At 47.5% G+C, this 12,601-nt stretch overlaps 1 protein-coding gene across 1 annotated transcript in view; it reads left to right on the plus strand.

Annotated features, from left to right (window-relative positions):
- The window catches only part of HYDIN (HYDIN axonemal central pair apparatus protein), a 164,826-nt gene that overhangs the window by 86,212 nt on the left and 66,013 nt on the right, over window positions 1–12,601 (plus strand). The window contains exons 18-22 of the mRNA XM_062586846.1: window positions 152–390; window positions 3,145–3,400; window positions 5,370–5,513; window positions 7,277–7,420; window positions 8,509–8,822. Of these exons, the coding sequence (XP_062442830.1) occupies window positions 152–390; window positions 3,145–3,400; window positions 5,370–5,513; window positions 7,277–7,420; window positions 8,509–8,822 (1,097 nt within the window). The remainder of the gene's footprint in view (window positions 1–151; window positions 391–3,144; window positions 3,401–5,369; window positions 5,514–7,276; window positions 7,421–8,508; window positions 8,823–12,601) is intronic.

Here is a 12,601-nt window from a genome sequence, read left to right on the forward strand (position 1 = left end):
CATACAGAAGATTCCAGAGAGTTACTGTTTCTAGACACCGCTGCCGCGGCTTGGATTTGGCAATACTAATCTTTTATGCTTTTTATCTTCCTATCTTTCAGTCCTTCCTCTGTGGTTCCCTTTATAAGTTAGTATTTTGATTGTGTTACAGGCTGGCAAAAACTCACGCTGGAGGATTGAACCCAGTGAAGGAGTGGTTCCCCCCGAGACAGAGGTGTCTGTGAGTCTCATAGCCAACTTGGACGATACAGAGAAATTCAACGACAAGGTGAACTTGTGCATAGAGCACAACAGCACCTGCGAGATCCCAGTCCAGGCTGTTGGCATTGGCACCACGATCGTCACTGACAAACCCTTTGCTCCAGAGCTCAACCTGGGACCTCACTTCAGGTAGGACATCTCGCCTCTCCCATGTGCTTAGCAAGGAGAAGTTTTGCTGTAGTCCTTCAGGCTAGTTCTCCTACAGTACAGAAGGCTCTGGCTCCATTTTACTGAAACAGAAGCCACAGGAATTCCTTTAGAAACATTTTATGGCCATTTCAGAGTCATCACTCACCCTCCAAAGCTACCAAAATGGAAACCAGTTGCTAAATTGTCACCAGTTTGCCCTTGGTTATAATATGTTTATTTCCTCACTTTATCAAATAAGAATTTGGAGCAAAACAGCAGGTCCAGGAAGCGTCTGGCTGCAAAATGCAATGTTACAAATACAAACATATTTCCTTTTGCAATAATGTTGCTTGCTTTTTCACTCACCATGGAGCATCATTTCAGAACAGTGGAAAACCTGGCGGTAGCTTGTTAGCAACTCCTCGACTAGATTAATGATGCTGCTTTCTTTCCCCTCTGCCCAGGAGTCCTGGAGGAGTAACCAAATTTGTGTTTGCCCTGTTTCATCCCTCAGTTCACTTGTCTTTCCTGGCTCCCCTGCTGGGCTCCTCTTTATTAGACCTAGTCACTCTTTCCTCATTTCTGCTCCCTGGTTTCCTCCTCATTTCCTCCATCAAAGCTACACTGGCCCAGGGGTCAGGTTGGTAGGAGAAATGCTCTCTGCTTGGCATGGACAGGGTAGTGAGGCTGCAAAACCAGCTTCAAAAGAGGGAGGAATTGATTCTTCTATACAAAGAAACTTGGCTCGGGCTGTTGGGCAGGATAAATCGAAAGTCTTAATTGAAAGAGCTTAGCTCTGAGGAGAGGGTTCAATGATCGAAGCACGTGTCCAAAACCAGGGATCTCTTTATAAACAGGGGAGAAAAATAGGCCTTTCCAAAGTGCTATTCACCTGGCATGTCTAGGTGAGAAGAATCACCTTCTGGAAGTGCCTATTCCTTTTGCCCGACTATAAAGAAAGTCTACAGCGCTTGGATATCTAACTTTTGGACATTAAGTTAGACCAGCTGAATGCTACCTTGAGTGTTTAGGATAGATTTTGGGGCTTTAAATGTGCACCTGCAAACCATCCATCCTAAGCTGGGACCCTGCAGGTAGGTTTGTTCTTGTCCAGCGTGTTTCGGGTCCTGCGTGCACCTACAAATTGGCTGCGCGACGGACAAGACCGTGTCAACGTGATTCGTATTATCAGCTTCAGCCCTGCTTTCGCCCTCTAGCCCGCAGACTCGTCTCTGATTTCAGCTGCCACCGCTGTTAGCTGCAGAGCCATGGCCAGATGAGCTGGAATAGGACCCAGGCAGTTAAGTTAGGATTTTAAAGAGCTAGAAATTATGCACCTACCTAGAGCTTCTTGAAGTTTTGATCTATTGCTGTCCCTGAGATAAAATGTTTCATACTGACCCCGTGCACATCAAACGTTGGTAGCATTTTGTTTCAGACCGGCTTGTTCTGTGCTGTCACTTGTGTGTTGGCATTTAGCTGCTTATGGCGGATACACATTCTATAAGCTGCGCACTTTGTACCTGTTAAAAAAGAGAGAGGAAAAATATTTAAAAAGACAGTAATTGTTCCAGGAACAATTCCTTTGCTGATCACACTTAGATTTATAGAGGGCAAAATAATTGCTCCTGACTAGCCTGCAGTTAGCGTTTCTTTGTATAAAAGAATCAATTTCCATTGAATGTTCTTTTTGTTTCATATCTAGCTGGTTATTCATCTCCCGGTGTCGCTCTGTCGCCTCAGTAGCTCGGCCCCGGCGCCACGTTCTCCCTTGCGGAAGCTGCCATCGAGTCTGGCGGCGCTCCCGGTGCCCTGATCTTCCTGAGGGTGCAAACCGGCTGCGCTTGCGCAGGCTGGGGAGCTGCCGGGGGCTGCCGCTGAAGGGAAGGGAACTGGAGCCCAGCGCGACGCCGCGGTGGTTTCCCCCCCCCTCCCCGTCCCACCGTCATCTCGGGAACCGCTCGAGCTTTGCCGTGAAAGGGAGCAGCTGGGATCGGTCCTCCCTCCCTCCCTCTCCGGCAGTGCTGCGAGGGACGGGGGAAGCCGGGGGCCAGCTTGCCCCCCGCTCTTGACCGTTGCGCAAAGGGCGGTCGAGGCCCTCGGCCTGGCGATGCCTTGCAGTTAAAAATCGCGGCTCAGGTGGTCTCTCTTCACGGCCTCGCTGGCAGAGATTTCCTCTTTTCCCTTCAGGCCACAGAGCTTTATTTGAAGGCTTACTCTAGCTGGAGAGCGAGCAGGCAGAGCTGGAGCACAGAACATCTCTTCTAGCTTTGCCCTTTGGTCAGCAGCTCCTAAAGGGAAGGTGAAATGGCAGCAGGCTACTTCTTCCTTCCACTTACAGTCAGTAGGGATGAGCTTAGCGGCTGGTGCAGGAAGAGCTGCAGGGTGCACCGTGGAAAGACGCTCGGAGTCCGAAGCACCAAAGGGCAGCGGTGCTCTGTCCCCCAGGGTGCCCGAGGCCCGGAGGTGTCGCTCTTCATGAAACTTTTCTTTACAGTATGCGAAGAAACCAGCTGCTGGGTGTTCACAAACTTAGGGACAGCAAAGGTGGGCTTTTGGTATGCTATAGTTTGGTTTTTTTTCTCTCTTTTTTTTTTCTTTTTTTGTGCTAGTCCTGTTTCTGCTAGGTCAGCCTTTTCAGAGTTAGTTCTCTTGCTGCGCGTGTGGACAGATAACTCCACGGGAGCCGCAGAGCTGGCTGAACGCTGAGAATCTCGGGGTCCACAACATTCTCCATCTCTGCTTCTGTTCTAGTCAGGAACCCTGCTATTACCGCTTCAAGATAACGAACCGGGGACGTCGCACCCATCAGCTGTACTGGACAACAGAAGGCTTCGCCCCATTTCGCCAACGGGATCATCTCCCTGCTCCCACTAACGCTAAAGGCAAAAATTCTTCCCAGAGCCTCAGACCTGCATCACCTATTTTTAAGCTTCGACCGCTAAGGATGGAGCTGACCCCGGGGAAGACTATGGACATGATGCTGGAAGGCTTCTCCAGGACTGCCAAGGTGAGGTTCTGCGCGAGAGACAAGCCTTTCCCATCAGATCACTGCCGCTTGGGCTTCTTCAGTAGCCCCTTGACATTTGCCTGAGAAAATGAGCAATTGCTTTCAAGAACTGTTTTAATGCCACAAGTTACCATGGCAGCACCAGTTGCTTTTCTTGCTGGCCACTATCAGTTGCTAAGGCTTTTCTTGTTACTATAGCTACCATAAGCCCAACTTGTTAATACCAAAATATGGGCTGAAGAAGATGCTACTTCAGGGGCAAGCGACAGGTTATAAGGTGTCATGTGCTGAGGCAGAAAGGAAGGGCAGAGAAAAGAGCTGTTTAGAGAGATTGGGAGCACAGGCAAAAAGTAAATAGAAAAATGTAAGGTAATATATCTGGGGGAAGCAGGGAGCAATCCAAAACACACCTGCAAAGGGAGGCAGTGTCTGGGAGCAGCATCATTTTTCCTCCCTGTATAAACACAGGCCAAGGGCTTGTCTAGCACTGAGTCCTGGAGAAGAAAAATGAACACACTGCATTAGCTCTAATGATCACAGAGTGACATTCTCCCCCTCAGGAGACTGTTCCCAGAGATCATTATAATTGACAGCTTGACTCTTGTCAATATTTCCATAACAGCTCACCCCAGTCTCCCAGGCAGCCTCAGCATCCCAAGGGCAGCCAGGTCTTGCAATAAGGTTGTGCACCTTTGGGCTGCAGCTCAGCAAGGGATATGCAAGAGGGTTGCTAAGTGTTCCCCTTCCAGTGGAAATCTGGTCCTGCAAAGAAGCTACCAGCTGTGCTGGTGTTTGCTGCCATGCTCCAAAATCACTGATCGCAGCTGTTCAAGTGAACGGGGAGTGAATCTGCATTACACCACTACTGACAGCAACGTTTTGGAAAGTGTTTTCAGGGGTTGCTTCAGGGGTAGCTTAAGGAAGACCTGATAACTCAGTTGACTGTTAGGGACTCTCCGTGTACATCCCTGTGCAGTTCTGAACCCTAAGATTTTGCTGAAGGAAAAAGGCACCAAAAAGGAAACAAAATGATCAGGGCCCTGGAGAAAATGGAAAGCTGAAAGAGAATCTGTGAGCTCAGCTCTGGCTACATGGCTGTTGGAGTCAAAGCCAAGACCCTAGGAGCAGGCTTTCTACCTTCTTTGTTTATTGAGAACTTAATACCTTTTAGGTTGGTTAGAAGTTCAACTCCCTACATTGGACATGTAACACAGCTGATTTTGGAGGATGTAAACTCCAAGGAGGAGTTGTGTTGTGGTGTTGTACCATAGGGAAGAGCGAGAAATGAAGGGAAGAAACTTGAAGTGAAACCTTGAGAGAAATCAGGAAAACATCTGGATGTAAGACCTCCTGGCTGGTGCAGAGGACTTCCATACGAAGTGCAGAAAGAAACCTCTTTCATGGAGAGGTTTCTTTTTAAACCAGATCTGGCAGGAGACAGCGCGTTCCTGAAAATGGGCGAGCCCCTCTTTACTTGAAGGCAGGTTGGCCTCTTTGGATTTTTCCTATGCGTCCTTTCCACAAAGCATCTAAGGGAGGATTTGCTGACATTGGGCCTTTCCATCACCTCTTTCCCTAATGCAGTTACTTTTTGTAGCGACTTCCTACAGTTTCCTGGAAGTGTTTCAGTTAGCAATGGAGCATATGAAAACAATAATCATTTGAGGCAGTAATTATTATGATTGTAGACAGCACATGACTCATGAGTGCCCTCCGTGGATGCAAGCCTGTGGCATTGCGGACATCTGAGTGCTGAACAAACAGGGCACAGCATAAAAAGAAAGGTGGAATATTTGGCGACCAGTGATTGTGTCTATAATACCCACTGTTAAAATGATTACCAAGATCCAGTGACAAGGCTTTCATCCAGGCTGTCGAAACCCTACGTGTTTATAGCCAGATGGCTGGAGAGTGCCCTGCGATACCTTGCTAGCGTCCGCTGGGTGATGTGTGGCTCTCGTGCCTACAGGTAGCGAAGGAGCGGCTGCTGTGTCACGCCATCATAGGGAGCAAAACCGGGAAGAAAAAAATAATGCAAGTGGATGTCACGTGTGAGTTCATTGCTCCTGTTCTGCAAATCTCCGCCAGAGAAATCACTTTCCGGGTAGAGAAGGTAAGTCTCTGGATTGCTTCCTGCCAATTTAATAGGCAGCGTGGCTCATGACAGAAAGCCTGCCAATGTGTGTGCATTTAAACAAGGAAATTAAACAACTTCCTCTGAAATCTATGGGGCTTTGGCCATTGATTTGAGCGGGACTGAGATTTTCTCATTAGTGCTTAGATCATTGTTTCAGTTCCTCCATCCCCTGGGGTCATGGACGGTCTCTCCAGCTCAGTTCTGCCTTTCTTGGCATAGAGACAGAGTTGTTTGAGCTCCTGACCCAAGGGCACGGAGCAGGAGACGTAGGACCCGTAAGAGCGTGGTGTGTGGGGTGAGCATTGCACAGCCACCTCGTGTATCAGCCTGGGGCTGCAGAGAGCAGATCCCTGCAGCTGAGCTATGCTAAATCTTCATCTCACCCCTCATGTGGCTCTGTGGGAAATAGATACGGACCTATTTAGAGATGGGACCATTTTTATTTCCTTACCTTATGTAAAATTGAGCTCTCCGTAGAGAAAGATCATGGCCACTGGTTTCTGCTCCCAATATGAAGGGAAGTTTACCAGCAGCTTCTAAGGCAGGGTGAAATCTGAACGTTGCTCCTGTAGGGAAGCTGAGAAAAAATGAGGATCTTGTCAGCTCTTTGGACTGACAAGAAAAATTGTCAGCACTTGTCTGTTGTCTGCCTTCTCTGCCATGGGCATGGGTGCCAGTGCTAACAGATCTTTGCACTTCCCCAAACCTCACCACGTTTGAAGGAGACAAAGACATCCTCCAGCTGCAGCAGAGATAACACCAGCACAAAGCAGCTGCCCTTCTCTCCAGATCCTGATTTCTGCATCGTCTTTTGCTCTCCTGCGAGGTGTCTGAAAAAGAGAAAATATTTCATTGTTTAGTTTCTATATTTCCAGGTCTCTTGTCTAGCTCCCTGCCTCCCAGAGTAGCACGCAATCCTGTGAGGAGGCAGTTCAGATTTAATTAGACACTTCCCAGCTATCCCTGATGTCTGCCTGCAGTCTGCTTGATGCCGCACGCGCCAATTTATTGAGTGCCATGACACTGCAGCTGTTTGATATAAATACGTTTAAAACTAGTTTCCCAAACACTATCTAGTTTATATAAACCATGCAGGAAGCCCAGTGAAACATAAGCAGGAAGACGTAGCTTAGACTGGAGCTTAGTTTGGAGTCTATAGACAGCTTGTCACTATAGCAAGGGCAGCAGGAGACACTTTGCAGCTGAGCTGTCCAGGTTTCTAGGCAGCTGGACGTGCGCGCAAAGATTTAAACGTAACCTTTGGCTAATGCAATCTCTCCACTACAGGCTCAAACCTGCTGTCTTTACTCCTCTGACTAGCCTCACTGGTTTTTATGAGACCACTTGAGTCTGTAAAGTTGTAAGGAGTTATTATCCGTGAGTGGAAATGTCTTGTGCCATTCAGCCAAGAAGAGGAGACAAAACTGGAGACAGACAATCTGATTTCTCTTTCCTTTTAGACCTTGTCAAGCATCTGCCCTGTTTAGGGATCCTATTCCCTCATCTGTTTGTGAGACAGTAATATTTTGCAGTCCCTTGGGGGTCCTGTGGCTTCTAAACATGGAAAGTGTTTGATATACTTAGAGAAAAGCCTTCTAGAAGAGCAAAAAATAGTAAGAATAGTAAATAGAGATACCTGCTCTTTTGGTATTGAAGTATTTGGAATGCAGCAGAAGGGGAAGGAAGTCTATGACTGCTCCTTCAATTTTCTTTCTTTGTCTTCTCCTGTGTTTCTGCAGGAAGCCAATGATGTCCTAACTCCTCAGTATGAGCCTCTTAATTTAAAAAACATCTCTTCCTTGCCAGTCAGCGTTATCCTGTCCTTAGAACAACCCTTCTCCCTCTGTGATGTGGACCGGCAACCCATCTATGTAGATGGTCGGGTGAGCAGCTGCGGACTTTTCCTACTCGTGTGATTTGAAGAGGAAAGGAGTGGGATGGTACCTTGTGGTCCAGAGGCCTTCTAGTAGAGAAGCTTAGTCTTTAATGTCAACTGGCTGGAACTAAATCAGATTAAAAACAAACTGCTGAAGGGAATAAAATATCTGAATTGGGGAAGATACAGCTTAGATTTAAGACACATGAGAAGGGGAGCAGCTGTCAAGTGGTTCTGGGCAAGCCATATGGCAATGGTTTTTCCTAGAAAATGGTCACAGCATTCCTCAGATCACCTCAATAGCAGCTTACTCTCCTTGAGGTCGGCTGTGCCTTTGGCAGGGCTCAGAGTGCTCTGTGATGCCTGCCCCATTGCTAGTGGAGGTGGTGCATGGAGGCTGAGCTGTGCACGTGTTGCTGTAGTAATTGCCACCACTTCTGGGCTCCCTTCTGTACCAATGGCTACCACATGCCGAAGTCAGCGGAGCTGCACTGAAGCAAAGCTGGACAAGGTGAGACTCGGGTGTGCTGACTCACCACCCTAACCCTATTTCATGTCCAGTTTCTACATCATTTCCTGGCAAGATGTGTTACTTGGGGCAGGGAGAGGGAAGCTCATTGAAGGCTGAAGTTTTGCAAGTCTCCTGGAGACTTTCCTGAACATGAAGATTTTTTTTGTGCAAGTAAGCTCATATTTTCCTTCTCCACCACAAGGATGTCTGTAATGCACTTACGCCTGTGTTGAGTGTGAGGATAAAAGAGTTTTCTCAGAGTCAGGGCCAAAGGCCCTGGCTTGCCAGAGAGCTGGTTTGGTTTTTAGCATATAGATTTTGAGGATCTAGAATTCAGTAGAACAATATTTACTTCCCTCTTGTGTTGATGCAGAGCACAGGAATGAGAGCCTGAAATGGTCTCAGATGAGTATTTATGGTGCTAGCAGTCAGACACACTGTAAAGAAAACGAAGGATGAACTGAACAAAGGATGAACTGAGACTGGGGTCACAATTTGGACATCATGCATTTGCACATTTCATGCCATCAGACCTTGGAACTTCATTGCACCAATGATTAAGACGTCTTTATCTCTCATTGCAGGCCATAAAGCTGGAAGTAGGAGAGGAACTTCATCTTTCCATCAAATTTAACCCTGCTTTTCATGAGGGTTTGGATATCCGGGTAGCAAAAGTGGCCCTGATAATACGGTTTGTTGAGCACTCTCATGAGGAGCACATTGCCCTTCGGGGAGAAGTGTACTTTCCGAATCTCCGTTTCCAGACCACGGCCGTGAACTTTGGCTGCCTTTTGAATGATACTGAAGATGTACGTTACATCGAGATGACCAACTGCAGCCCGCTTCTTGTCCGCTACAACTGGTCGTTCCTGACAGAGAGCCATGCGAGCCAGATGAGGTATGTGCAGCTTTGCCCTCTCCTTGGAGCTCTTCTGCTTCCTGGTGCACTGTTTGTATCTTTGCAAAGCCTGAGGCTGCTTGCTTAGGATCTGACAGATTGCTTTTGACTTTCATGTCTGGAAGTAGCGCCTACCAGTTGTGCTCAAGGTAGACTCTTGGGGACAAGTGACCTCCACCAGTTCGAAGCTGGACAAGAGCTGGACAAGACTGGGACTATGAGAGCCTTCTGGCGCTTCTAGTATAGCTCTTAATCCTGCTTTCTTATTTTTGGAGCCACAAAGCTGTACGTTGGCTTAGGTTTAGGTGCTTGAGCAAGCAGATACATAACATGAGCTCTTCCCTTCCTTGCCAACCCTATTTGTCGTCATTTTGTACTATCAACCTTTGTGGGCAGTGCCAGCAGCAGAATGACATGCTGCTATTCCAAGTCTCTTGTGGCTTTTTTTGCTGTGGCTCCCATATTGGTTCCCCTGGGAAGGGAAAGCTGCTTTCTCAGGCTTTCCTGGCTCAAGGCAAGCATCACCTTGGTGAACTGAGTTTTCATCCGTTAACGTGCATGTCGCATTCACAGAACAGCTATTTAGCGTTTTACAATGAAATGGTGGGTTCTGCTGTGTTTTTGGGTGCAACTATAGAGGCTGAGGCGAGCATTTGTCTGAATATTCTTGGGGAGCAGAGCTATCCAGTGCTTGTCTGTGGGTTTCTAAGACCAGGAGCAATCCTGCAGTCATGCTGGAACAGGTCTACAAAGTCATCCCTAGCGGTTCTTCCCACTGTGGCCTCTCTGCGTAGTACAAAAGCCTAGCCTGGGCAGTTATTTTAATTACGGTAGCAAATAGTTTTTCCATAATGCCCTAGGAAACCTAGCAAACCTAACCATTGCACATTGAAGTGCTGCTATTCTGAATAATACAGACCATCAATAGTTTTGTTTAGAGATCTGGGATATGACCCAGAGGAGGAGACTGGGAACTGGAGATCAGCTATGGCTATGTGAAGGGGTTGAGGGAGAAGATTTGGGCACTGGGATAGTCCATGAAGAGCTGGGTCCTACCAAGCAAGAGCATGTTCTTAGAGGGTCTCTTCTTGATGTGTGGCACTTTCAGGAGCAGACCCTAAAGTTGCACAGTTATGCAGAGGAAAGTCTGCAAAAGCAGGTGGAGGGAGGTGGGCAGGGAAGAGAGGAGCAGGGCTGTATTCTCTGCTTGAAGGCCCCTGTCATCTCCCAGTAAATTAGATTAGGGTTTAATTACAACCTGAAGGGAGAATCTAATTTTGATGATAGAACAATGCTTATATTTTATAATAACAGAGAAAAAAGCACATTACAGCGAAGCCTGTGTGGAATTAATTTCCTCTGGGACCACTCTTTGGCCAGTTGCCTATTTATCGTTACTTTCATTTTTTAAAAACCTCTTTATGTTTTTGGAAATGTGAACGCTGAATCAGTTTTCAGCTTTTAATTACCCCACCTCCACCTAAATTGGCTTGGCTGGAGCTGAGCCTGCAGGTGCTTGTTTTTCCAGCAGATGCTGAGTCACCCCCACTCCACCGGCTCTGCAGCAGCGGAGGGTCCTGAGCATCTGGCAGGATGGCACTCCTTGCTCCAAAGGGCTTTGGCATATCCTCTTTGCTGGCTTGTTAGTGATGTGGAGGTTACGACAGCTCCCCTTTCTGCTCTGCATGTTAATTAAGCGGTAACGTACTCTTTGGGTTCCTCAGCAGACACCATGTGATCGTCCATGGCAGAGCTGGAAATGAAGACAGTCTCCAAGCTATTAACACCTCAAATAGCTCATTAAGAGCCCAGCAGAAGGGCAGCATGTCAGATATTGCTTCTGGTCCACATTAAGCACTGTTGGTATTGGTCGTTCTAAATTATGAGATGCAGCTCGCTCAGTCTGACGTTGGAAGCGTTAAACGTCAGGTCCCACGAAGGTGAGATCAATAGAATTTAACTGTCCATGCCTTGTCACCAGCACCCATCATCAGAGACTTCCAGCATTAATCAGATAAAAGTATATTTTGGCCAGGAGAGAAAAATTTTGTTTCCTTGCCTGGACAACACGCTGTGCTTAGGTCCCCCCCCCTCTAATTGTTCAACTCTTTTCTATTCTTCTTTTTTCCCTCATGTTTTTGTCGCTATGCTACTTCCTTGGACAGAACAATCATAGAAGCAACACAGTCCAGCCGTTGCTGTGAGCTTACCATCTCATGCCCCCTTCTCTGACACTGCTAAGCTGTAAATCTCTTGCTGTTACTTCACTTCTAGACCTGTGTGGTTAAAGAGGAACTGAGAGCAGTCTCTTCCCTCTCCTTGGGGTAGCTCAAACCAGAGTCCAGACTTTGCACCTAGATTGCTTTCTGCTGGGTTGGAGTAGAGCTCCAGAATCATTCAGCAGGAGATCTAGGGCTAGATGCAAACATTTCGCTGTGATTCTTCTCTTAAAGGTCTCTCCTGCAGAGATGAATTGATTTGTCCCTGTTTCTAAGAGGAAGCATCCTGCTCCTCAGCATTATTTGAGATTCTCGTCAAGACAAAGGCATCAAATCCAAGCGGTGTACAAGGGTTTTCTCCTTAGATGACCAGATAGACCTGTGAGCAAATGCTCCCTTCTGCTGCTGCCAAAGCCTAAACCATGGCTCTTCCCCAAACTTAGCTGCTCTCTAGAGTTTCCATTCTTTCTTAAAGTAAATGCCGGGGCATAGCTTTCCGAGCACTGCTGTTCCTGCCAGACCCCTTCGACCCTGTCTCTACCTCCTTTCCGAGAGCCAGATTAAACCTTTCTGGGGTGCCATGAAAACGTGCCCTGTGCTGCGCGTGCCGGGATGGCTCGGCAGGGTGCTCTGCCCCCCCGTGACGCATCAAACCCGTTCCACGTGTTGATCTGACGTCTCTAGAGAACAGGAACGTCCTGGCTACAAATAAGGTGTAATGAATGGCCAGCAGATTCTTCTTGGAAAGAGTTTGTTGAGCTAAGCATGTAGAAAATGACTCTTTCCTTTCCTCCTAGGATTTGCTCTACCACAAACCAGGAATCTTTCCCAGGTAGGGTTCCTTACAGAACTTTTAGGTTCAAGTTTCTCTGCCCTCTCTCCTTACAGGTCCCCTGGCAGGTTGTGCTGAAGGGACCCTGTGAGCCAGATTCCAGCCTGGTTACTGACAAAAACAATTCTTTGTTCCGTTTGATTTTTTTTTCCCCCACTTTGTTTTTATAACAAAGAAGAAATGGAAAATGTAGACAGTGAAAAACAGCACAAGGCAAAAATCTGACAGCAGTACTCTGTCAGCCACCAGAGAGGAGCGAGGTAGCAGCATGAGCAGCAAGAATAAATATCAGAAATGCACACAGTCACAGTGCCCCTGGTACTGGGGAGTCTCCGACAGCAGCACAAAACCCCCGTTTTCCTCCCCAGAGGTATAAGGTGCTGTCCTGGCTGTGCTGAGGTTACAGTCTAGTTGGGGCAGTGTGTTTTGAGCTTTAGTAGCCCCATGGACACTGATTTTCCTGCTTAAATCACAAGTAATTTAGAGGATAAGAGCCGAGGAGCGGAGGGCTGAGTGCTGGCGGAAATGTGCAGGCAGAAGGCATCCTTCAACTCTGTTTCTCCTGACATCAGTGGAGAAATTTTGATGGATCAGTGTGATAAGGAAATGGTCTTTCATTTCTCAGAGATAGTCTCATGTAACGAAGAAGCTGGCTGTCAGTCTGCTTTCGCTTCTGAAATGGCAGTCCGGAGGCAGTGAACGTCAGGAGGAAAGAGGGGCTTTCGAGA

Source organism: Rhea pennata, chromosome 13 (assembly GCF_028389875.1).
Source record: "Rhea pennata isolate bPtePen1 chromosome 13, bPtePen1.pri, whole genome shotgun sequence".
Taxonomy (NCBI): Eukaryota; Metazoa; Chordata; class Aves; order Rheiformes; family Rheidae; genus Rhea; species Rhea pennata.